This window comes from Siphateles boraxobius, unplaced genomic scaffold (genome assembly GCF_051911475.1).
Source record: "Siphateles boraxobius isolate OS27281-9 unplaced genomic scaffold, OSU_SipBor_1 215, whole genome shotgun sequence".
In the NCBI taxonomy this organism is placed as follows: domain Eukaryota; kingdom Metazoa; phylum Chordata; class Actinopteri; order Cypriniformes; family Leuciscidae; genus Siphateles; species Siphateles boraxobius.
This window is the reverse complement of record NW_027508828.1, coordinates 845,001-871,924: the sequence shown is the minus strand read 5'-3', so window position 1 is coordinate 871,924 and position 26,924 is coordinate 845,001. Positions and strand designations below refer to the sequence as shown.

General features: G+C 41.2%; 2 protein-coding genes and 1 long non-coding RNA gene across 6 annotated transcripts in view; 1 reads left to right on the top strand and 2 right to left on the bottom strand.

Moving 5' to 3' along the window:
- LOC143746292 (uncharacterized) overlaps window positions 1-17,410 on the top strand; it is a 64,481-nt gene extending 47,071 nt beyond the window's left edge. The window contains exons 2-3 of the long non-coding RNA XR_013206477.1: window positions 16,832-17,212; window positions 17,249-17,410. This is a non-coding gene — a long non-coding RNA (uncharacterized LOC143746292). The remainder of the gene's footprint in view (window positions 1-16,831; window positions 17,213-17,248) is intronic.
- On the bottom strand, window positions 3-12,537 carry LOC143746289 (caspase a-like). Its single transcript, XM_077238132.1, has 11 exons — window positions 12,313-12,537; window positions 6,021-6,095; window positions 5,688-5,761; window positions 5,437-5,604; window positions 3,029-3,196; window positions 2,834-2,902; window positions 1,871-2,047; window positions 1,539-1,782; window positions 990-1,079; window positions 687-796; window positions 3-491 (listed from the first exon to the last, which is right to left on the bottom strand). The coding sequence occupies exons 1-11, from the start codon at window positions 12,383-12,385 to the stop codon at window positions 396-398; spliced, it is 1,344 nt and encodes a 447-aa protein (XP_077094247.1). The 5' UTR covers window positions 12,386-12,537; the 3' UTR covers window positions 3-395.
- Window positions 17,411-17,908: 498 nt separating the features above from the next.
- The window catches only part of cd247 (CD247 molecule), a 20,427-nt gene continuing 11,411 nt past the window's right edge, over window positions 17,909-26,924 (bottom strand). The window contains exons 2-10 of one of the 4 annotated variants that reach the window (XR_013206475.1): window positions 25,591-25,688; window positions 24,970-25,014; window positions 24,764-24,820; window positions 22,944-22,976; window positions 20,952-21,005; window positions 20,656-20,685; window positions 20,422-20,563; window positions 19,800-20,362; window positions 17,909-19,504 (exon numbers count right to left, since the gene is read on the bottom strand). Coding sequence is in view for 1 of the 4 variants with exons in the window: in XM_077238127.1 (XP_077094242.1) it covers window positions 20,486-20,563; window positions 20,656-20,685; window positions 20,952-21,005; window positions 22,944-22,976; window positions 24,764-24,820; window positions 24,970-25,014; window positions 25,591-25,688 (395 nt within the window). In the remaining 3 variants the exon portion in view is untranslated. Of the gene's footprint in view, window positions 20,564-20,655; window positions 20,686-20,951; window positions 21,006-22,943; window positions 22,977-24,763; window positions 24,821-24,969; window positions 25,015-25,590; window positions 25,689-26,924 lie in introns of all 4 variants that reach the window. The other 3 variants (XR_013206474.1, XR_013206473.1, XM_077238127.1) reach the window with 3 other exon arrangements.

Genomic DNA, 26,924 nt, shown 5'->3' with positions numbered 1-26,924 from the left:
TATTTTCTACTCTTTATTTTATCACCATTTATTTTATCATTTTTTACATACACCAACAAAAACATGTTTTCTAATAAGAAAACATTTAATAATTGGAAAATACTATAGGCATTTATTTAATCATATCACTTCTGTGTTATCCCTATATTTTTAAGATATAATAAAGCTTCACAATTATCCTGTTTGAACTAACAGAGGAACCATGGTATTAGCTTACTGATCTATCAAACGCCGTTTTAGACTGATATTACATATGTCAAAAGTACAATTTTGGAAGAAGAATTTTTATTGATTTATTATCAGCTTTTATATGCGTGAATATACAAGGCTTAAAAAGAAGACATTAGTGTGATCACATTTCTTATAAAAGAGAGCAGATTTCAAGTCATTCCATTTCACAGCCCAGGGAAGAGGTAGAACTTTTTAGACAATGTTGTTCTGTCTTTGCATGGCATTTGACATGGATGATTATCCTTAAACTTCTTAAGGACCTGTTTAAAAAAATAAACAAATAAGACAAAATTAAAACTAACTACACATACTAACATAGTCACCTAAAAATGTTATTCCTTTATTATAGTCTTTTCTTTGTATTGGACTTAAGATCTTTGTTATAGATAGTGGCATGCAGGGAAATACTAAGACAACACTAAACAACAAATCAAAGTAGTTCATAGTGACATTGCCTTTCTGAAAAGCTCCTCAATGTCATCCTTATAAGCATGATGATTAAATATTTCCACTATATCCTGGATGAAATCTGAGCCTCTCTCGGGATTCCTGTAGGACACAGTCTCTGAAAAAAGAATACACATTTCTGCATGACAGCTTAGATGGACCCAAATAGAAAAGTACTAAAAATCAGTGCATTAAAAACTAAGTAATAGAAATGCATGAAGGTTACTTAATTAAGGTTATGTTGTTCTTTGTTGACCATATACTATATATTATTTAGTGGAATGTTATAATATATTCTAAATGTTTGTTACCTGGAGTAGAGGATCTCAGGCAGCAGAAGTCCCTCTCAATGTGCTCTTTTTTTGGCACACTGTCCTGGACATCCACACATCCATCATTATCTGTAACATGAGACACAACCAATCAGGGCAACATCTGCTTTTAGTGTGCGTCATCATACTCTGCTGAGAGCTGTAAAAGAAGAGTTTAAAATCCAGTTTCAGAGGTCATGCACATGATGTGACACATTGGGCCCTATTTTAACGATCTCAGCGCATGGTTTAAAGCGCAAGTGCACTTAGGTCATGTCCGAATGCACTTTTGCTAGTTTAACGACGGGGAAAATGGTCGACGCTCCCGGCGCAGGGTCTTAAATGGTCGTCCCTATTCCGCTAATGAGTAATAGGTGTGTTTTGGGGGGTCAATAGGGCTGAATTGACTGAATTAAAGGGCAATACATTTTCTGCCTCAGTCTCCCAATTGATTCTAAGAAGTAATTTGCCGAGATGTCCAAAACAGTGTATAGAGTATGAACATGCATCATTTCAGAACGTGTCACTTCCTGTTAATCTGGAACTTACCACCCCGACACGACTGGATAAGGATGATTTTGGGTTTGTCTCGCAGTCCAGCACAGTTTGAAGTGTTCAAGCATTTATAAATTTCATCTATGGAGAAAATGTCCTCTACCCCATCAGAATTCACTATGCTGGAAACTCCACAGATTCCAGTGGCGTCTCCATGTGACATGAACACCACGAAGCAGCTGTCTGATTGGGTGTGCTCCTTTCGCTGGGCGAAGTCTCGCATGGCAACACTCATACCCTGGGCATCAAACGGTCAACAACACACTGCATGATTCTGTTCAGCTGTTCATATTGTACACATATGCATAAACATCTAACACAGGTACCTGTGCCGTGAGGTCTCTGAGCGTCACCACGCTGTAACCAAGACCCTTCAGCAGTCTCTCCATACTCAACTCATCCTTGTCTGCCCCAACACGGTCATTTCCATATTCAAACTCAAAATTGTTAATTAGGAGCGCTTGACGTTTTCTGTAAATGGACTTGTCCTTCATTGGGTAAATCTTGAGACAGAAGAGGAAGAGGGATTCAAAACAAATTCAGGACAATTGATATTGAGTCTTTTTATGACACCCCTTACAAAAAATAAGTATATGGCATGTTCATTTTATGAGGTATACTTAAATAAATTTGGTTAAGTAAAGGCTGCACCCGAAATCGGTTATTATTAGTAGGCTAGATGAAAAACAGAATGTGACCAAAGTAGTATGTCCGAATACACAGTACTCATAAAAGAGCAGGCAATAGGCCCCAGATGACCTACTTCTTCCAAGTGTGCATATATTTGACACTTTACTATCCCATGATGCCACAGGAGAGGATTTGTAAATGGCAGGTAGGTCACATAATAATGGCAACACGGCAAATGTAGTACGCCCGAATGACATTCATTCGACACACATTCATACTATATAGAACATACTTTTCAGCGGTCGTGAAGTAATTACTTATTGAAAATAAGTCCCTACTCGATGCAGCCCAAGTTTTTCGCTTGTCACTTGTTTCTGCATCTTCTTCACGTGTTTTAATCAGGAGATTCTGTACTCTTTCAGAAGATGTGTAATAGCGCCTCCTACTGTATAACAGTGATAACATATATGTTATGAAAATATACTTTCTTATTTTTCGTTTAAAAAGTATACTTATAGCACACTTGAAAAAACTTTTTTGTAAGGGATTGTTACACATACAGCAATTTAATGATGCAAAGTGAGTCCACATATTGTATCAAAGTAGAGGTCAATCTTAGAATCTTTTTAGGCCGTTTTAATGCCTTTGAAAATACTTACATCATCTGTCTTATTTAGAAGCTTCTGTTTAAATTCAGGTTTGCATGGCACAAGAGAATCTTCAGTTATCTATTCAGAAATAACAGAATTTAAATACTTTTGTAAGACACAAAATTAAACAGAATCCCTTTTGGTTTAATAAATCAACCAAAAGTTCAGAAAGCTTTGGACAATCCACATATGCGGTGTATCTACCACTGTCGGCCCATGGCCATCGCTGCAGGCGTGCACAGGCCCCTTCCACTCGCTCCGGCAGCGCCAGCAGAAGTTGTACGTCTGTTTCTTGGTGGCTGTGCAGATAGTGCAGTGTACACACAGGTTTTTCTCATTTTGTCTTTCCACAAAGGACATGCACCCTGGACACTTCAGAAACGGTAATCAAACAGGGGTTTGGATTATTGTGTGACAGAGTACAGTATAGGCATGATGTGGTTATTTTGCAAACTGTACACTGTAAGACAAACACAACCTCAGATACTTCAATCTCCTGAGATATGGACACCACAAACACACACTTTATTTTATAAAGAGGAAGGTGGATCCTTTACAGGATCTCCATCCAAACTACCTCCTGTGTCCCTGTTTATTCAAATTCCCATTGTTAGCTCATTTTTAAAGGGCTCGGGGCGATTCTGTAGTACGGCCTGTGATGCTGAATTGTCTTTTAGATTTTCTAAGCTCAGGTATGCTTCTTTTATTCTGTACTTCGGAGCATTTGATGTTTTGTACTGATTATCTTTTTGAATTGATTATGTTATTGGCATGAAACCTTTACCTGATTATTGTTAAAAGTGTATATTTTGATTTATTCTGAATTACTCTGAAATTATTCACTTTAGTAGATTACGTTAAGTCCATAACACCACAATTGACCCTTCGCTAAGCCACGCCCGAAAACCGCCACTGGCCAACAGGATTAACAAAAACACCTATTGCTTGGAAGTTGGAAATAATGATGGTTCTTTGTTCATAATGCACATGTTTTAATGTAAAATAAGACGTTTAAAGACAAGACGGAGGCTCACTGACATACTTTAAAATATATTTCAGCATTTTGTTAATCGACGGCCTACTAACGTTTCCCCTGACTGAATAACTTAACCAATCCGATCGTGGCTCTCCCGGTGTTATTCCACAAGAGTTATGGATAAACTGTTTGATTTATAATTATTAGATTAGTTTCACTTACCCTGCTGTGCACGAATTCCTCTGTTCCTCGATTTGTGTGTTTCTCATGTGAATGGTCGGCGTATGAGGCGCTGCTGATGCGACTATAGGCTTTAGCTTCAATTTTTATGAAATTATTCTCTAATCGGTTGCACATTATGTCGTGGATATATCCCTCGAATGCATACTGCAGTCCCTTTAGTCTTGCTCTCTCAGATATTTCACATGTTCGCCAACATTTACTAATTATCTCATTGGGAATGTCTGAAACCGGTGCACACACACTGTAATAGACGTGCTAGACGCGAAAGCTTGACAGGCGTAGCAACAGTAACTAAGGAGGGCGGGGCTTAGCGAAGGGTCAATTATACGCTCAGGTTAGTAAATGGACTGAAATCCAGAACACACCGACTGGATTTTCAGAGATCCAACTAACACATCGACAATAGTCATGTATACTTCCCAGCAAGCAGTTTTGCGTTTACCCTGATGTCTAGGCTCAAACAAGGCAACATTTGGGCTGTCAGTGAAAGTTTAATAGGCGTCTAAACCATCACCCTAGAATAGTCTAGTCATCAATTAGCTAAAGAAATGAAATGAGTGAAGAAATGAAACCAAACACCCTGTAATCACTGTTGACTTTGCTTACATGATGGAATATCAAACATCTCACAAGTTATTTTGGCAAAAAACGACATGTAACCAAATTCAAGGTTATTTTGTCTAGAACTTCAACCTCTGATTATTGTAATATTATTCTAACTATTGTAAGTGTACGTGGGAAACCATGGCATGATTATACATAGTTACCATTAGAAGTAGTTAAGTTGGTCAGCTTGGTTCTATGGTAATGGTCATGGCCTCTGGTTAGATATAGTCTTATCTTAATTAAGTGTGTTCGGATCTATGAGGACTAAATAATATATTCTAGACTGAGCAAAGTGGAGTACAGCCGTCTAGGATATTAGTCAATCGCCTCTGTCTAATGGCCGAGACTGACGAGCTTGTGTTATAGGATCGTATACCCAGCCGGTGCGAGACTCGAAGTGTCATAGGAATCCGGATGAACGACTGTAATTTCAATAAAGAGTTAAATAGAATAACCAAATGCATAGCTAAACTATTATATAAATGAAAAAATAACAAATTGGCATTCTAACCTAAATTTGAGGTCGAGATAAAATGGAATTGGATAAAAATTATTTGGAATTAAATTACTTTGCCACACTGAAAAGACAGAACGTGCAGGAACCCGATTGTGTTGGGCCGATTACAACACAAACTAAATTTTGCATACTTTAAAGGGTTCACCCAACGGTCAAACACACTGAAAGTGATTGGAGACACTAATGAATGTGTAATTTGATTTTTTTTGGTAAACTATTCCTGTAAGGGAGCACTGGTTATCTAATGTAGATTCAGGAAAAATAGATTACAGCTTTGAATGTGCACAGCTTTTCAGCAGTGAGAAGAGAGAGGTTCTCCTCTAGGAAATCCCTCTGTCGGCTCGTCAGATCTATCAGTCGACAGATGTCCTGGTAAGACAGCTTCACTCCACAGGTTTTCTGCTGGTCCACATAAGGACAGGTGAACTCAGTCTGGCCCTAAAATATGAGAACTGGTTAAAGGCAGCACTGGAATCAGTAATTGTCAGGAAGTATGTACACAAAGTGTAACAGTAAACTACCTGTTTAATATAATACTTGAAGCAAGCGATGATATAATGTGCTGGCCTTTGATGACCACAAGGCAATGTCACTGCTGAAACAGAAGTTCATTTCAAAGTTTGATTACTTTCATGCATGATTACACTACGGCACAAGCATTCTGCTTCTTTGTGTGATTCATGCACTAATCTAAATCTTTTTTTTCTTTTACCTGCCAAGTAAGATATGTCAAAACATTTATGAAACATGTTAAAATTAAACATGCTGTTTCAGTTATGGCAGTCACTAAATAATATAACACAATATACCTTGCTAGCTGTTAGTTTATTGGGTAGGGTTAAAACTTCACTCACCAACATCTTTTCCAGTTGATACTCTTCCTTCAGATTTATGATCATCTGAATTTCGCGTTTGTGTTTTGTGTATACCTTATTTCAAAAGAAATAATATTCAGTTTTCTGAATTTAAATAGACTTGTAAATATGGTAACACTTTATTTCGATAGTCCACTTTAGACATTTTACTAACTATAAGTAACTTTGCAGCTACATGTCAACTAACTGTCATTAGAGTATTAGTAGACTGTCTGCTTAATATCTGCTAACATTTTATTTTGTTGGTTCCCCAACAGATATTCTACTGACTATAAGTAACTTAGCAACTACAAGTCAACTTGTTCTCCTAACCCGAACCCTAACACCTAACCCTAACCTAACAGTCTACTACAGCCTACTAATACTCTAATTACAGTTAGTTGACATGTAGTTGCTCGCTCAATATCACATATTTTACATACATGCTTTCTTTGCATCAATTATCTTTATAGATAAAAACAACGGTGAAAAAACAAATCTTAATAATTGTGATTGATTTACATTTTTAACTGTAGTTAACACAAACAATTTAATATAGCTAAGTTTATTTTACACGTAGTAAAATACTGTATTATAAACACCAGACAGATAATGATTTATGAAACAGATGCTCTTTATCTCACTTGCACAAAATAAATGCAGTAATAACATAGAAACGCATAGGTGAAATACATTGAAAATGATATGCATTTAAATTACAGACTAAAACATAAAGAGTTAGCAATAATAATGTTACCAAATAAAGTAATGCCGACTACAGACCCGGGTGTTTTGGGTCGGGTTGATTAAGTCATCCCTTCGGATCTTCTGCCCGTACCGCAGCGGCAACGGGGAATGCACGAAAGCTGACTTTGTTGTAACGTGACGAAACGTAACGACACACAACAATGAAGTGCTGAGGCTGTCACCCTCAGAAAGGCAAGTCCCCTCTCCTGAATCCTAAAAATTGTGTGCAGCATGAGTCCAAGACAATCTTCTGCTCGTGAACAGTTGTATTTCATTCATTAATCTGACTGTGCATCCGTGCATTTAAATGCCATTTGCTCGTGTGATAGTAATATATATCTTAGTAGTATTTTAAGCAGGGCCGGATTCAGCCAGCCCCACTAGGGGGTGCAGGTAGAATATCAGGGGGGGGCAAGTCATTTAACGGAACATTTAAATTTGACAAATATAATGATTTGATTTATATTGTGATATACCTGTATATCGATATGGCCAGAAATGAAAAAATATATTGTGAAATGAAAAAATCCTATATCGCCCAGCTCTAATCTATCAGCTCCTATGATCCATTTGATTTGTCTTATAGGTTTTATGTTGGATGCCCTTCCTGACACTGAGAACTGCATTTACCCGGGCGTGGGACCGGCACAAATAGGACACTGGCTTGTGCCCTGTTGAGGCTGCATTTATCTTTTTTTATTTAGTTTTTTATCTGTCTGTCTGTCTGTCTGTCTGTCTGTCCTTTCGTTTTTTATTTCAATCTTTTTTATTTCTTTTTTGGGTTTTTTTTGTTTTCATTTCTTTAGCTCTGTACACAGCATTGCTTATATCAGTCATTATAGCATCAGTCTCTGCTTTTCTGTGCAAAAGTCCTAACAAATGTGTCCATATCTAGACCTGTTGTTATGGCCTTCTCGTGAGCCAGAATAACTAAATTTCTTTTTCTCTCATGTAGCATAGTGCGGCGGAAGGGGGTAAGAACACGAGACAAAGTGAGAAAGAGCTCTCTTCAGAGCCTGGCTAGGAGTCATGGAGTCTCTGCATGGCCTACAGTGGACGTAACAACGCTACCTACGAGCAGTGAGCTCATTGTTCTTTTTCTTTTAGCAGCTGGTGCAGGCATGCTGGTTAATGTCTCACTCTCCTCATCTCTCATCTGCTTCAGAGCCTGCAGAGATGCACTGACTACTTCTGAAGCACAGCACAGGTCAACAGAATGAGTCTGCAGCATAGCATTTGCAGACTTCAAGGAACCCAGAACTTTGAGGAGGAATTTTCCTATTTCAAAGAAATGATGCCTTTGTGTTAATGATACAAAAGATTGGATGACGCGTAATTTTCTTTTATTAAATCCAGACAAGACAGAGGTAATACTTATCGGTTCTAAAAACCGTCCACAAAACCTTTCACAGCATGACTTTAACATAGTAGGATGCCCTGTTACTTTATCCGCTACAGTAAAAGACCTGGGTGTTATACTAGACCGCAACCTGTCTTTTGAAAAGCATATTTCATATGTTACAAAAACAGCCTTTTTCCACCTTAGAAACATTGCTAAGCTACGTAATATACTATCAGTCTCTGATGCAGAAAAGTTAGTTCATGCATTCATGACCTCGAGACTAGATTACTGTAATGCTTTATTAGCTGGTTGTCCTGCATCTTCAATAAACAAGCTACAGTTAGTCCAAAATGCAGCCGCTAGAGTTCTTACTAGATCAAGAAAATATGATCATATAACACCGATTTTATCATCACTTCATTGGTTACCTATAAAGTTCCGTATTAAATACAAGGTATTGCTTTTGACTTATAAAGCTCTAAATGGTTTAGCTCCAGTCTATTTAACGGATCTTCTATCGCCTTACAATCCATCGCGCTCTTTAAGATCACTAGATTCGAGGCTTCTGGTCATTCCTAGGATATCCAGATCCACCAAAGGAGGCAGAGCATTTTCACATTTAGCTCCGAAGCTCTGGAATAGCCTTCCTGATATTGTTCGTTGCTCAGACTCGCTCTCCCAGTTTAAAACTAGACTGAAGACGCATCTATTTAGCCAGGCATTCATATACATTTTTTATCTTACAGTTACTGTAAATTCGGCCTCTAGTTCATAAACGCCAGAGGAGAACTGGCCCCCGACTGAGCCTGGGTTCTTCCAAGGTTTTTTTTTCTCCATTGGGTCACCTGATGGGGTGTTAGGACACCATTAGGTCACTGGATGGAGTTTTTCGGTTCCTTGCCACTGTTGCCTTTGGCTTGCTCAGTTGGGGATATTCAAATTAATTAACCAATCATACCATTGATCAGCTCTACTAAACTTGGATGTCTTTTTTTCCAGTAATAAACAAACATTGTTTAGTTGTTTTGATTGATACTGTGAAGCAGCTTTGATACAATCTGTATTGTGAAAAGCGCTATATAAATATATTTGACTTGACTTGACTTGACTCCTTAACATCATAAACAGCCCTGATGCCTCTGTACAGATATCAACAGCAGCGGCTCTGTCCTCTGTAACCTCTGACAGGATACTCAGAATAGCATCCTGATTCTCCACAAGACACTTGGTCACATCATGGTGGCTTGTCCACCTGATCTCCAACAGTCGTTTAAGGGAGGGAACATTATAGTTCTGTGACACATAATGACGGTGAAAAAAAGAGTGCAGTGATCCTGATAGATAAAAAAAGATTTTTGCACACGGCTCTCCTTGCATTGCATGGACCACGGCCAAGTGCAGCTGGTGGTTATAGCAGTGGATATCAGGAATATCCTTCCCTACCTTCTTTTGCAATAAGGCCTGAACCCCACCGCTGACCCCACTCATGACAGAAGCTCCATCATAGCAATGACTGATAATTTCAGCTGGACTATAGCCTGAAAGAAAGATGCTCAAGAATTTGTGTGGTAATAAATTCAGCATTTAACTGACTGAGGTCAAGCAGGCCAATCAGGTGTTCCTCTGGAATGCCTTTACAGACAAATCTAACCATGATTGACAGATTCTCCACATTACATCTGTCCCTCGTTCCGTCACTTTTGATGCCAAACCCAGCATAATCTGCTTTGTCAAAATTACCTTTTATCTGATTTAATACCATTTTGGCCAGTGTTTCAATAATTTCATTTTGTATGCTGTGAGAGGTGTATTTTGCATTTGGTGGGATGTGTTTGTTAATTTCATTAAATTTGGGGTCCTTTGCCAGTGTGTAGTCAACCATTTTTAAGAACAGTCCTGCAGAGAAATCATCATCATTTGAACTTTCCACACTGCCACGAAGTGGAAGTTCATTTACTGCTAAGAACTGAACTACTTCTCCAATTGTTTTAATATAATACCTATTTTTATCCATTTGTGTGGGCCCTATTAAATTACAAATGGTCTCCCCTGTGGCCTCTCTTTGGGAGTCCCTTGTCCTTTTCCAAAGCAGTTTTCCAATTAGTAAATCTTTGTTTTGTGAAAACCAAATCCCTATCATTGTTCCCCCCAAATTTCTGACACGGGAAACAAAAGCACGCATCAAGCTTTGCTGAATATTCGAGCCATGGTCTCCCACGATACCAACCTGGGCAGAATGAGCGGTAGCTCTTGCCAAAATTACGTTTGGGGAAAACCAGAGCTATGGGTTGTGACGGTGCTTCAGTGTTTAAGCCTATGTTGTATTCATCCGCAACAGCCACGGATGGGATGGGAACGACGGGGGATTCGGTCTCTGCTGCAGCTAATGCCCTAGCAGGCTCGTTGCTGATGCCATTGCTAGCTTTAGCAACCAGAAATCTGCGCATACTCGACTCGTCACTTGGTGCAAATTACAAGAGAAAGCGATAGAGAGATATGGAGGAAATGAGAACACGCTTACAGAAAGAGTAACCAAATAATTTCAGAGACTGATGGCGAAGGAAACTCAAAACAGGGGCTGAGCTCAGCTGACGACAGTGTGTCTGCGTGCTCCGCTCTGACTGACTGAGACGTGAAGCTCAGCAGGTTCACCACAAGCCGGTGAAGCGGCCACGCCCTCCCTATGCATCTACCAATCAGTAGCTACTTTGAATGAGGGATAGAGAGCAGAGAGTGCTCACTCTGACCATTTTTCTTGAAATATTTTTTAAATTTGGGATCTTTGCATGCCATCACGTTTGGGGGGGCAGTCACGGCATTTGGGGGGGCATTGCCCCTCCTTGCCCATGCCTATATCCGGCCTCGATTTTAAGTGATATAATTGATTCTATAAACAACTATAAGAGATCATTTTCGGTTTTCTCCGGCTCCCTGCACCGGCGTAAAGCGAGACCGGAAGTGTCCAACCGCACACTCGCTGATCGTAAATCCAACATGGCCACGTGCAACTAGCGAATTGGCGCGGACGAGCCGTGGGGCCGCCATCTTAAACCGGTCACCCGCTCCGCTCAGTGTAATCTGTTTAGCAGGTGCAATGAGCCGCCAGCACATTTAATTAATCATATCTCACTGAATACCGAACTGATTTTCACGCGGGTTTTTTTGTTGCAAAGGTCATACACGTAGTTACGATACAGGACACATTGAATATTTTGTTCACAAAATACAACTAATAGTACGGTAATGTTAAATGTTAAATCTTACTTGTGAAAAGTAATCCCCGAGTGATGGTCCGCCGATGTGAGCAGGAATATGCTGCACAGTGCTCTGGCATCTACTGCTGCTATGCAACGCAAATAGGAGTATGACCGGTTTAAGATGGCGGCCGCATTTCTTGCGCCACAGCGGCCAATAGGGCATCTAGTCTCTATATGATGTCTATGTTCAAGACAGTGTAAACGCTGCTATTGACTTAAAAGTTAAAACAGACACCCTAGTGCGTGCGGTGGGTTTAGTGGGGGGTAATTGAGAATGAATGGGGGAAAGTCACGTGAGATGAGGCAATGTCTCCATTGCACTATGATTAGATATGATCCTTTAATGATTGCTGAAAATAAGTTGCCATTTTTATAAATTGTTACTGCCTTTAGTTATTATTTTTAAATAAATGTAAAATTGCGTAAAAACACTAACTTGAAACTTAGCCTATACTTTTATAAATAGAAATTGACATAGTTATAGCAACAACAAAAAATGCAAAATACAATTGTATTTGTCTCTTTTTTTTATGTAATGTTTATTTAACCAGGAAAATTAAGTGTAACAGACATAAATTTACATTTGATATTCAGTAGGCGTAGGCCTATATAAAAACGTGAGGAAGCCGACGGCTCCTCATAAACACCAGCGCACGAGCGGCGGTACTGCTGGTCAGTTTCACTTTCGTTCTAAAGGGGAATTTTGCATCGAATAATAAAATGAGCAAAAATAATGTTGTTGTTGGTTTTCTTTTGTTTTCTTTTTTTACATATTTGACATATTTACATATGAGTGATTCTATCACACTCTGTTTTGTTTCATGACTGAAATAAAAACAAACCAAAACTTACCGAATGCATAAAATGTATCAAAACATGGTTCGGACCTTCAGGTGTGAAAACGCCTTAAATGTCAAACAGGAAAAAGAGAATGTCAAAGACTTACTCAAATTTCTGAAGACATTCATCAACATCGAGTTATCTTCTGAAGAGTCCCAGTTTTCACATTCTTCAACCATTTTTGATTAGCGAAAAAGCCCACCAGAACAGATGCAGTTTCGATCGGTTTCTGTTTTGGGTTTTCAGAGGGCGGAGCTTACATAAATGATAATGAGTGTATCTGTGGACATAATATATTTTGTACCGTGGTGTGATGATCCATATGATGTCTTAAGTTGCCCTGTTCATGAGCCTGACTATTCAACATTCTCCATGTTCTCTGGTTGTGAACTGTCTGCTGTCTGGTTGTAAAAGTCAAACAGTCCTAAAACATTTTTTATTAATGTTTCCAATCAAAAGATGTAATATAATAATTAATTAATGCAAAAACAAATATAATACAAATTAATACAAACGGGCAGTGAGTTATGGGAAATATAGTCCGTTCAAGAATAACAATAATTCGGGGTGGAGTGCCCTCTGGTGGCAATCACGGGCACTCTAACTGGTGACTGTGACAGTCATTCCTTATGAAGCTTTAAAACTGTGTTACCCCTCTGGCAATGAAATAACATCCACAACCATATCAGTGGCATATTCACAGTGGCACTGTGTGGTTGGACGATACACAATGATGATCATTGATAGAAATTTATGATCTATTTTTATGCACAACAAACAGTCACTCAAGATTTTTTATCTTTCATTTTAAAGACACGTTTCTAAACTCTGTAAAACCACATTCTTCCATTATAAAATGTATACACTCACCTAAAGGATTATTAGGAACACCTCTTCAATTTCTCATTTATGCAATTATCTAATCAACCAATCACATGACAGTTGCTTCAATGCATTTAGGAGTGTGGTCCTGATCAAGACAATCTCCTGAACTCCAAACTGAATGTCAGAATGGGAAAGAAAGGTGATTTAAGCAATTTTGAGCGTGGCATGGTTGTTGGTGCCAGACGGGCCGGTCTGAGTATTTAACAATCTGCTCAGTTACTGGGATTTTCACGCACAACCATTTCTAGGGTTTACAAAGAATGGTGTGAAAAGGGAAAAACATCCAGTATGCGGCAGTCCTGTGGCCGAAAATGCCTTGTTGATGCTAGAGGTCAGAGGAGAATGGGCCGACTGATTCAAGCTGATAGAAGAGCAACTTTGACTGAAATAACCACTCGTTACAACCGAGGAATGCAGCAAAGCATTTGTGAAGCCACAACACGCACAACCTTGAACCGGATGGGCTACAACAGCAGAAGACCCCACCGGGTACCTCTCATCTCCACTACAAATAGGAAAAAAAGGCTACAATTTGCAAGAGCTCACCAAAATTGGACAGTTGAAGACTGGAAAAATGTTGCCTGGTCTGATGAGTCTCGATTTCTGTTGAGACATTCAGATTGTAGAGTCAGAATTTGGCGTAAACAGAATGAGAACATGGATCCATCATGCCTTGTTACCACTGTGCAGGCTGGTGGTGCTGGTGTAATGGTGTGGGGGATGTTTTCTTGGCACACTTTAGGCCCCTCAGTGCCAATTGGGCATCGTTTAAATGCCACGGCCTACCTGAGCATTGTTTCTGACCATGTCCATCCCTTTATGGCCACCATGTACCCATCCTCTGATGGCTACTTCCAGCAGGATAATGCACCATGTCACAAAGCTCGAATCATTTCAAATTGGTTTCTTGAACATGACAATGAGTTCACTGTACTAAAATGGCCCCCACAGTCACCAGATCTCAACCCAATAGAGCATCTTTGGGATGTGGTGGAACGCGAGCTTCGTGCCCTGGATGTGCATCCCACAAATCTCCATCAACTGCAAGATGCTATCCTATCAATATGGGCCAACATTTCTAAAGAATGCTTTCAGCACCTTGTTGAATCAATGCCACGTAGAATTAAGGCAGTTCTGAAGGCGAAAGTGGGTCAAGTCAAGTCAAGTCACCTTTATTTATATTTCGCTTTTTACAATACAAATTGTTTCAAAGCAGCTTTACAGAGATAACAGGAAAGTAAAGTTGTAATAATATTGTTAAATTCAAAATTAAATGTTAAATGTCCCCAACTAAGCAAACCAAAAGCCAATGGCGAATAAAGGCGAAAAAGGCGACAGTGGCATGGAACCAAAACTCCATCAGTGACAGAATGGAGAAAAAAACCTTGGGAGAACCCAGGCTCAGTCGGGGGGCCAGTCCTCCTTTGGCCAACAAACGAACAGTGTATGATTATGATTTAGGCGGCATAATAGGTCAGCAGTCAGATTGCATCAGAACTTTCACAATATTTATCCAGTATATCTGGTTAGGGGTCGGAGTCATCACGCCGGTATGGAGATGAGTTGTTGAGGTGTCCATGAGGCCTTCACAGTGTTGACGTTTGGGTCAAACACAGTATTAGTATGGTGTTCCTAATAATCCTTTAGGTGAGTGTATATATATATATATCATATACGACATATGCTCTCAATGACAAATGCAGAACAGTTAGTTCATGCGTTCATGACATCAAGGCTAGATTATTGTAATGCTCTACTGGGTGGTTGCCCTGCACGCTTAATAAACAAACTACAGCTAATTCAAAACGCAGCCGCTAGAGTTCTTACCAGAACCATGAAGTATGACCATATTAGCCTGGTTCTGTCAACACTGTATTGGCTCCCTATTAAACATCGTATAAATTTTAAAATATTGCTGATTACTTACAAAGCACTAAATGGTTTAGCTCCCCAGTACTTGAGCGAGCTCTTAACGCATTATAGTCCGTCACGTCTATTGTGATCTCAAAGTTCTGGCCAGTTGATAATACCTAGAATATATAAATCGACTGCTGGCGGTAGATCCTTTTCCTATTTAGCACCAAAACTTTGGAACAATCTTCCTAACATTGTCCGGGAAGCAGACACAGTCTGTCAGTTCAAATCTAGACTAAAAACACATCTCTTTGACCTAGCATTCACATAACACATTATATAATGACTTCTATAATTCAAATCAGTTAGATAATTATTAGGCTGCATAAATTAGGTCAGCTGGAACCAGGAACACTTCCTATAACACCCGATGTACCCGTTGCATCATAAAAAGAATGGAATCCACGCTAATGTTAGTCTTTCTTTTTATTCCGAGGTTTACTGTAATCAGCCGGATCCGGGACGTATCCAGATCAGATGGTGGACCTGCGCCTAGACACGACCACAACTCATGATGAAGTCAGCCGGATCCGGGCCGTATCCAGATCAGATGGTGGACCTGCGCCTAGACACGACCACAACTCATGAGGAAGTCAGCCGGATCCGGCCCGTATCCAGATCAGATGGTGGACCTGCGCCTAGACACGACCACAACTCATGATGTAGTCAGCCGGATCCGGCCCGTATCCAGATCAGATGGTGAACCTGCGCCTAGACACGACCTCAACTCATGATGTAGTCAGCCGGATCCGGGCCGTATCCAGATCAGATGGTGGACTTGCGCCTAGACACGACCACAACTCATCTTGTAGTCAGCCGGATCCGGGCCGAATCCGGGCCGAATCCAGATCAGATGGTGGACCTGCGCTTCGACACGACCACAACTCATGATGTAGTCAGCCGGATACGGGCCGTATCCAGATCAGATGGTGGACTTGCGCCTAGACACGACCACAACTCATCATGTAGTCAGCCGGATCCGGGCCGAATCCGGGCCGAATCCAGATCAGATGGTGGACTTGCGCCTAGACACGACCACAACTCATGATGTAGTCAGCCGGATCCGGCCCGTATCCAGATCAGATGGTGGACCTGCGCTTCGACACGACCACAACTCATGATGTAGTCAGCCGGATCCGGCCCGTATCCAGATCAGATGGTGGACCTGCGCTTCTACACGACCACAACTCATGATGTAGTCAGCCGGATCCGGGCTGTATCCAGATCAGATGGTGGACCTGCGCCTAGATACGACCACAACTCATTATGTAGTCACGAAAAATACGTTTTCGTATTAACTAAAAGATACTCCTTATCACATTCAAAGCACTCCATGGTCTTGGCCCCACCTATATTTCTGATCTCATCCATACCTACTCCCCAGTTCGCACACTTAGATCCTCTGATACCGGTCTTTTAACGATCCCACGGCACAGACTATCATCATTTGGTGGAAGGGCTTTTTGTACTGCTGCCCCAACTCTCTGGAATTCTATTCCCCAACACATCCGCGACCTTTCATCATTACACGATATCAAAACTCACCTTAAAATGTATCTTTTTGCTACTTGTTTCCCTTGATTTCTATGTTTATGTACCACTATCTCAATTTATTTTTATTGTTTCTATGTCATGTTTATTTGTACTTTATTTTAAAGCGACCTTGAGTACTCTGTAAGGCGCTATATAAAATAAACATATTATTATTATTATTATTTATGTAGTCAGCTGGATCCGGCCCGTACCCAGATCAGATGGTGGACCTGATCAGAAGTCAGAGATGTGAGGTCAGAGGTCATAGATGTGAGGTCAGAGGCGTGTAGGAGAGGTCAGAGGCGTGAGGTCAGAGGTCAGCGCATGTGTTTGTATAATTACCTCCAGCACTGATCTTCAGTCAAATACTACTGTGCACAGTCCTTTACACTCGTTTTTACTTCATTTGTGTTTTTTTAGCTTCATCTTCTGCTTTCATGAACACGTTCTGTTTCATCGACGGCGTCTCGTCGTTTTTTTCTGCTTTCCATCAGTCTGGTGGAAAATACCTTCACATGAACCGTTCTGAGGTTTTCAGCTGGATTTCGTTTATTTATAAACATGAAACTGTTGAAACGGAAGGCGGCGACGTTGATCTATTAATATCATTCATTTCCATTCTGCTTTTGTCTCGCCTGTAAAGTTTAATAAATGAAATATTTCAGTGCTCTTTAGTTTCATCTTTATTGTTTTCTGCAGGAATGAAAAAGCAGATGAAAACCAAAGATTCATCCGCTCCGTTTCTTCTCAATCATCTTTATCATCTTTACTCAAACACCCACAATATATACCAGGATTATAAATATATATATAAATATATATATAAATATGTAAAAAAAGTTTTTATTTTTTTATTTTGTGGTTCCCAAAGCAAAAGTTAACCAAAGATTATTCACTTTCTATTTGCCTTTCCCTTCATTTTTTTAAATGTATAATTCATTGGAAATTATTGTCACATGAAATTATAGTCACATTCTAGTCTTAATGATCCAGTAACCAGGTTATTGATTTTATGGTAGAATATGAATAATAATTTTCTCACTGCATGAGATGTTCTCAATGTGATTCAGACGATGTGTGTTGAGTTTCTCTAAAGAATGTGTTTTATATCATACAGAAGGGCTACACACACACACACACACACACACACACACACAAACTTCTGTTGTTCCTCCGCAGGTTTTTCTCGACTGAGTTGTCGCTGTTTCACGAGTTTATCGTTCACGATCTTCTATTTTTCTTTGCTGTTAATGAGTTTGTCATGTTGCTGTTGCTGTAGATTTCATTAAATGTTTTTCTCAGACTGTGTATCTGTATGATCTGTTCTTCTGAGTCAAATCAATCTTCAAAATTGATAATTTACTGACACGTGCAATGAAAAAAATCATTTTATTAACAAGCTGATGACAAAATTACAGAGACAAAAAGTAACAACAAAATGAAATACAGTGAAATTCTCAGTTTTTAAAAGAGTAAATGCATTATGTTATTAAAAGAGCCACGATAAAGGACACAAAACATCAAACTCAGTGAATCTCATAAAACGGCGACTCATATTTCACCACAGAATCACGAGAAAATAACTTTTCAGGAACATATTCAATATTAAAAATAAAGGTTCTTTTAACAGTAATGATGGTTCATGAAGAACCTTTAACATCCATGAATCTTTCCATTCCACAAAAGTTCTTTAGATTATTACAATGTTTAAATGGTTATTAAAATGTTTTAAAAATGGTTCTTTTAAGAAAGGTGAAATCCAAAAATTGTTTTTTGGCATCGCTGTGAAAACATTTTGGAAGCTCTATTTTTAAGAGTGTACAATATTATTACACCAATGAGACTCGTCCAGAATTATTCATTAGTTGAATCATGTTTAAACATTTGCTAAATCAGGTTTACTGTCAATGGCTTTATTTGGTATCACGTTAAGGACTTGTTTGTCAATATTAGTTAATGCAATAACTAACAATCAAAAATAATTTTTTAAAGCATTTATTAACCTTTGTTAATGTTAGTAATATACAACAGATCATTGGTCTATTAAATAATATTAACAAATGCAACTTTTGATTTTATGGATATATCAGTAAATACTGAAATTATCATTGACTAAAATTAATAAATGCTGTATTAATGAAAGCATTGTTCATTGTTAGTTGATGTAAACTAATGTAAAGTGATACCGATTCTTCTGACTTTAACGCTACTGGACATGTACAACATGTAAACTTTGAGCTCATTATGAAAGTCTATCATTCATGAAGTGGAGAAACAGTTACTGTAAAAACACAATAATCACGTGACTGGGGCATTTAGGAAGGAAAGAAGGCCTGGAACCAGATCGAAGTGGACTGAGGAATGGACTCGGGAATGGGATCGGAGTGGACTCGGGAATGGACTCGGGAATGGGATCGGAGTGGACTCAGGAATGGACTCGGAATGGGATCGGAGTAGACTCAGGAATGGACTCAGGAGTGGACTCAGGAATGGACTCAGGAATGGACTCGGGAATGGGATTGGAGTGGACTCGGGAATGGGATCGGAGCGGACTCAGGAATGGACTCGGGAATGGACTCGGGAATGGACTCGGGAATGGGATCGGAATGGACTCGGGAATGGACTCAGGAGTGGACTCGGGAATGGACTCGGGAGTGGACTCGGGAATGGACTCGGGAGTGGACTCGGGAATGGACTCGGGAGTGGACTCGGGAGTGGACTCGGGAATGGACTCAGGAGTGGACTCAGGAATGGACTCGGGAATGGACTCGGGAATGGGATCGGAATGGACTCGGGAATGGGATCGGAGTGGACTCAGGAGTGGACTCGGGAATGGACTCGGGAATGGGATCGGAGCGGACTCAGGAGTGGACTCAGGAGTGGACTCGGGAATGGGATCGGAATGGACTCGGGAATGGTATCGGAGCGGACTCAGGAGTGGACTCAGGAGTGGACTCAGGAATGGACTCAGGAATGGACTCAGGAGTGGACTCGGGAATGGGATCGGAATGGACTCGGGAATGGGATCGGAGTGGACTCAGGAATGGACTCGGGAATGGGATCGGAGTGGACTCAGGAATGGACTCAGGAGTGGACTCAGGAATGGACTCAGGAGTGGACTCAGGAATGGACTCAGGAATGGACTCGGGAATGGGATCGTAGTGGACTCAGGAGTGGACTCGGGAATGGACTCGGGAATGGGATCGGAATGGACTCGGGAATGGGATCGGAGCGGACTCGGGAATGGACTCAGGAGTGGACTCAGGAATGGACTCGGGAATGGGATCGGAATGGACTCGGGAATGGACTCAGGAGTGGACTCGGGAATGAACTCGGGAATGGACTCGGGAGTCGACTCGGGAGTGGACTCGGGAGTGGACTCGGGAGTGGACTCGGGAATGGACTCAGGAGTGGACTCGGGAATGGGATCGGAATGGACTCGGGAATGGGATCGGAGTGGACTCAGGAGTGGACTCGGGAATGGACTCGGGAATGGGATCGGAGCGGACTCAGGAGTGGACTCGGGAATGGGATCGAAATGGACTCGGGAATGGTATCGGAGCGGACTCAGGAGTGGACTCAGGAATGGACTCAGGAGAGGTACTCAGGAGTGGACTCGGGAATGGGATCGGAATGGACTCGGGAATGGGATCGGAGTGGACTCAGGAATGGACTCGGGAATGGGATCGGAATGGACTCGGGAATGGGATCGGAGCGGACTCAGGAGCGGACTCAGGAGTGGACTCAGGAGTGGACTCAGGAGTGGGATCGGAATGGACTCGGGAATGGGATCGGAATGGACTCGGGAATGGGATCGGAATGGACTCGGGAATGGGATCGGAATGGAGTCGGGAATGGGATCGGAGCGGACTCAGGAGTGGACTCAGGAGTGGACTCAGGAATGAACTCAGGAATGGACTGTGGCCTGACGAGGGTTAGACGAGCTTCTAACGAGGCGGTGGCGGCGGGTTAATCTGCTGCATGTGCAGAGAGTCATACGTGTCTTTAGTCATGGAGCTTAGACCCTGAAACAAACACACACTCAGTCAGAAAACACACTTCTGAACAGATCAAACCATATCATGCACTTTATTCTGAGATCTGAAACACGTCTGACCTGATAAACCTGATCCCGACGGCGGTGAGGCTGAGAATCAACAAAACACACAATCAGTCTTTACTCTAATCACACACACTAATCAACACAACACACAATCAGTCTTTACTCAAATCACTCACACTAATCAACACAACACACAATCAGTCTTTACTCAAATCACTCACACTAATCAACACAACACACAATCAGTCTTTACTCTAATCACACACACTAATCAACACAACACACAATCAGTCTTTACTCAAATCACTCACACTAATCAACACAACACCAGATCAGAGTAAAACACTCACGTCTCCTCGGGGTTCGATCTCACGATACGTATCGTCATTCTTCCTCGCCAGAGGCTGAAACAAACCATCATATTCATCATAATCATCATCATAATCATCATCATTATAATCATCTTCATCATCACCATGTGAATTATAAACAGCAACACTTTATTTTACAGTGTCCTTGTTACTCTGTAATCTGATCGACTGCTGGCGGTAGATCCTTTTCCTATTTAGCACCAAAACTCTGGAACAATGACAGTCTGTCAGTTCAAATCTAGACTAAAAACACATCTCTTTGGCTTAGCATACAAATAATAATAATAATAATAATAATTCGTTACATTTATACAGCGCTTTTTCTGGGACCTCAAAGTGCTTTACATAGAAGGGGGAATCTCCTCAACCATCACAAGTGTGCAGCTCCACCTGGATGATGCGGCGGCAGCCATATTGCGCCAGAACGCCCACCACACCCCAGCTTACTGGTGGAGAGGAGACAGTGATGAAGCCAATCAGAATGTATGGGGATGATTAGGAGGCCATGATGGACAGACGCCATGGGGCAAATTGGGCCAGGATGCCGGGGTTACACCCCTACTCTTTATCAAAGGACATCCTGGGATTTTTTATGACCACAGAGAGTCAGGACCTCGGTTTAACGTCTCATCCGAAGGACGGTGCTCTTTGACAGTATAGAGTCCCCATCACTACACTGGGGCGTTAGGACCCACACAGAGCACAGGGTGAGCGCCCCCTGCTGGCCTCACTAACATCTCTTCCAGCAGAAACCTGGTTTACCCAGGAGTCTCCCATCCAGACACTGACCAGCCTCAGCCCTGCTCAGCTTCAGTGGGAAACCAGTCTTGGGCTACAGGGTGATAAGGCTGCTAGATAACACACATAACACATTATAGACTTCTATAATTCAATGTTAGGCTGCATAGTTTAGATCAGCCGGAACCGGGAACACTTCCCATAAATCCTGATGGACTCGTTACATCAAAAGAAGGATAGCGTCTACGCTAATATTAGTCTCTCTGTTTATCCCGAGGTTTACCGCAGTCCGCCGGATCCAGGCCGTATCCAGATCTGATGAAGGACCACACACACACACACACACACACACACACACACACTCCAGATCTGATGAAGGACCTGCGCCTGGACACACACACACACACACACACACACACACAAACCAGATCTGATAAAGGACCATCGCATACACACACACACACACACACACATCAGATCTGATGAAGGACCTGCACCTGGACACACACACAAACACACACCAGATCTGATAAAGGACCATCGCATACACACACACACACACACACACACACCAGATCTGATGAAGGACCTGCGCCTGGACACACACACACACACACACACACCAGATCTGATGAAGGACCTGTGCCTGGACACACACACACACACCAGATCTGATGAAGGACCTGCGCCTGGACACGACGACAACGCAGTCCTGAAGTGTCAGATCAAAGTGACTTGACAATGACACGTTACATGTAGTTACTATAGTAATAACAGTATATGCATAATTACACATGACCCTAATAAGGCTATGGATGGAGCGTGTAGTTCATTAATGTCACTCAGTACTTACATGTTTAATTTCACTGTAACAAGGACACTAAAATAAAGTGTAACCCAATCAAATAAAGGTTAGATTTTTTCAGGCAAATGTCAGTTTTTGTGTGATTTCTGGAAACTCTTTCCATCAATATGAAATAAATTGACAAGTGTATTAAAGTATATCAAGTATATCAAATCTGCAGCACTTTGAAACTGTATTATATTATGTTACATTATTACATTATATTATATTTTGACACTGTTTAATTCAGCATTTCAGTGGTTTGAATCAGAAGAACGTTGAGTTTTGAGCTTCACTCGCAGGAGCTTCTGTGGTGAACGATGAGCTTCAGCTTCATTATTCTCACGCGCTGCTAATAAACTTCCTTCCTGTTGTGAAGAAGCTCTTACCGTGTAGGTGTCGTCTCCTCCTCTCTTGCGACCCTGTGAAACACACACACACACACACACTCTTTGATACCAATCTTTCATTTGAAAGTCACGTGTCTAATATCTGAAAACTGCATTTTTTCATCTTAAAAATATATTTAAATTACGTCATATACTCTCAATGAAAAATGCGGAACAGTTAGTTCATGCGTTCATGACATCAAGGCTAGATTATTGTAATGCTCTACTGGGTGGTTGCCCTGCACGCTTAATAAACAAACTACAGCTGGTCCAAAACGCAGCCGCTAGAGTTCTTACCAGAACCAGGAAAAACGACCATATTAGCCCGGTTCTGTCAACACTGTATTGGCTCCCTATTAAACATATTTTAAAATGCTGATTACTTACAGAAAACTTCCTATAACACCCGATGTACACGTTACATCATAAGAAGATTGGCATCTACACTAATGAACCTAGGACCTGCGCCTAGACACGACCACAACTCATAATGTAGTCAGCCGGATCCGGGCCATATACAGATCAGATGGAGGACTTGTGCCTGGAAACGACAACAACTCATGATGTAGTCAGCCGGATCCGAGCCGTATCCAGATCAGATGGTGGACCTGCGCCTGGACACGACCACAACTCATGATGTCTTCAGCCGGATCCGGGCCGTATCCAGATCAGATGGAGGACCTGCGTCTGGACACGACCACAACGCATGATGTAGTCAGCCGGATCCGGGCCATATACAGATCTGATGGTGGACCTGCGCCTAGACACGACCACAACGCATGATGTAGTCAGCCGGATCCGGGCCATATACAGATCAGATGGAGGACTTGCGCCTGGAAACGACAACAACTCATGATGTAGTCAGCCGGATCCGAGCCGTATCCAGATCAGATGGTGGACCTGCGCCTGGACACGACCACAACTCATGATGTCTTCAGCCGGATCCGGGCCGTATCCAGATCAGATGGAGGACCTGCGTCTGGACACGACCACAACGCATGATGTAGTCAGCCGGATCCGGGCCGTATCCAGATCAGATGGTGGACCTGCGCCTGGACACGACCACAACTCATGATGTCTTCAGCCGGATCCGGGCCGTATCCAGATCAGATGGTGAACCTGCGCCTAGACACGACCACAACGCATGATGTAGTCAGCCGAATCCGGGCCGTATCCAGATCAGATGGAGGACCTGCGCCTAGACACGACCACAATGCATGATGTAGTCAGCCGGATCCGGGCCGTATCCAGATCAGATGGTGGACCTGCGCCTAGACACGACCACAACTCATTCCTAAAGTGTCAGCAGAGATTGTGTCATCTAGACTCTCCCCTGTGAAGGCCTCATCGACACGAGAGCATCGGCACTGGTCCTCATCAAACTTGATGGAGTTTTGGTTTCTCTGTCGTCTTTGGCTTTTGTCTTGCTTTGTTGAGGACATTTGACTTAATATTCAACAATATTATTGATCTCCTGCATTGACACCATTATATGAGAACTGAACTGAGCTGGACGATGACATCACAGTTTTCTCCAGAGCGGCTATATATATATATATATATATATATAAAATGAACTAAATTAAAAACTTTTTTTTTACAACAAAAATGAAACATCACTGAACTTACTTAAGCTGGACTGTGACGCTATTTGCTTCTAGAATCAAACTTTGTTGCATTATTATTATCTCTGTAAAGCTGCTTTGAAACACTCTGTGCTGTAAAAAGCGCTGTAGAAATAAATGTGACTTGACGTATAATCACAGGCAGTCCATCATGTGATGTGTGATGTCATGTATGTGGTGTGTATCATCACTCACCCCTTCAGCGCTGTGCTTCGGGTTACTGTACACTTCCTTCCCTCTGGGGTTAATTGGCTGGACACATCAAACACTCATTAACATCAGGATCTTTAATATCAGGATCTTTAATATCAGGATCTTTAATATCAGGATCTTTAATATCAGGATCTTTAATATCAGGATCTTTAATATCAGGTCGATTGTTCTTCTGATGTGATTCTCACCTGATACGGAGACTCTACGTCTACTTTGTCTCTCTTCTTGACGAACTGAAGGAAGAAACTTCATTAATGTTTTGCTAACATTCCCATGAAGTTATGAAAATATCATTCCTGAATATTCAAAATGTCCAGTTTATTAAATGTTTTAAAAATGTTTTTCTTGGTTATGTGAACGTTAAGAAAAAATTCTATTGTATCATTATTCAAACATTATGGGAACATTACTTTTGAATGTTCTCTGAAAAAAAAAATAACATTTAAAAAAACGTTAGATTAGCGTCAAACTGAAATGTTTTAGAAAAACTACAAGATAACTTTGAAAACGATTTCTGTTAACGTTACCGGACGAAAGTTTGTTCGTAACCTTGAGAACATTCTGAGAATGTTTCCTGTGTGTGTGTCTGTGTGTGTGTGTGTGTGTGTGTGTGTGTGTGTGTGTGTGTGTGTGTGTGTGTGTGTGTGTGTGTGTGTGTGTATGTGTGTGTGTGTGTGTGTGTGTGTGTGTGTGTGTGTGTGTGTGTGTGTGTGTGTGTGTGTGTGTGTGTGTGTGTGTGTGTGTGTGTGTGTGTCTGTGTGTGTGTGTGTGTGTGTGTGTGTGTGTGTGTGTGTGTGTCAGTCTCTCACTCGAGCGTGCACGAAGAACGCAGTGATGATGATTCCGTACAGCAGCAGAAGCCCGTCCAGGATGTAGCAGTTCTGAGGGTCTTGCATCGATTGTGCTTCTGCGGAACAGACACAATAACAGGTGATTACTGTGATGAGACTCTGATGAGCTCAAAGCAAACAAAACACATTGCAAAAATGGATCTGGATACGGCCCGGATCCGACTGACAAATGTAAACATCGGGATCAACAGAGAGACTAATATTATCATAGATGCCATTCTTCTTATGACGTAATGAGAACTAATTGTTCTCCATCTGTCATTGAGAGTATATGACGTAATTTAGATATATTATTAAGATGGAAGAATGCGGTTTTACAGATACTAAACACGTGACTTTCAAATGAAAGATTAGTATCAAAAAGCACACACACACACACACACACACACACACACACACACACACACACACACACACACACACACACACACCCAGGTTCCTAACCGACGACGAGAACTTAACAGAGCAGCATCAAGTGTTAGACGGTATTCTAGGTTATTACGTGTGGAAGTTTTTTGTCCAATAATTAGAATCTCTGTTTTTTTAGAATTTAGTAGTAGGAAATTACTAGCCATGCAGTTTTTTATATCAGCTATGCATTCTGTTCATTTTGTGAATTGGTAAGTTTTATCAGGGCTTTAAGAAATATAGAGCTGAGTATCATCAGCATTACAGTGAAAGCTAATTCCATGTTTCCTAATGATATCTCCTAACGGTAGCATGTTCAGAGTGTGTGTGTGTGTGTGTGTGTGTGTGTGTGTGTGTGTGTGTGTGTGTGTGTGTGTGTGTGTGTGTGTGTGTGTGTGTGTGTGTGTGTGGGTAGCATGTACAGAGTGATCAGCAGCGGTCCTAGTACTGAGCCTTGTGGTACGCCATACTGAACTTGTGATCGATAAGACATCTCTTCATTTACTGCTACAAACTGATAACGGTCAGATAAATATGATTTAAACCATGCTAGTGCAATTCCACTAATGCCAACATAAGTTTCGAGTCTATTTAAAAGAATGTTGTGGTCAATGGTGTCAAATGCAGCACTAAGATCAAGTAACACTAATAGAGAGATACAACCACGATCGGATGATAAGAGCAAATCATTTGTGACTCTAATGAGAGCTGTCTCAGTGCTATTATACGGTCTAAATCCGGACTGGAAATCCTCACAGATACCATTTCTTTTAAGAAAGGAACACAGTTGTGAGGATACTGCCTTTTCTAGTATCTTTGACAGAAACGGTAGATTCGAGATCGGCCTGTAATTGACTAATTCTGTAGGATTAAGTTGTGTTTTT

Coding starts and splice junctions, on each gene's coding strand:
- LOC143746289 (XM_077238132.1), bottom strand. CDS start 12,385: ATGGTTGAAGAATGTGAAAACTGGGACTCTTCAGAAGATAACTCGATG. Junction 3,197..5,436: donor AGCTGTGCACATTCAAAGCT/GTAATCTATTTT, acceptor CCGTTTCTGAAG/TGTCCAGGGTGCATGTCCTT. Junction 797..989: donor CCTGAGATCCTCTACTCCAG/GTAACAAACATT, acceptor TTCTTTTTTCAG/AGACTGTGTCCTACAGGAAT.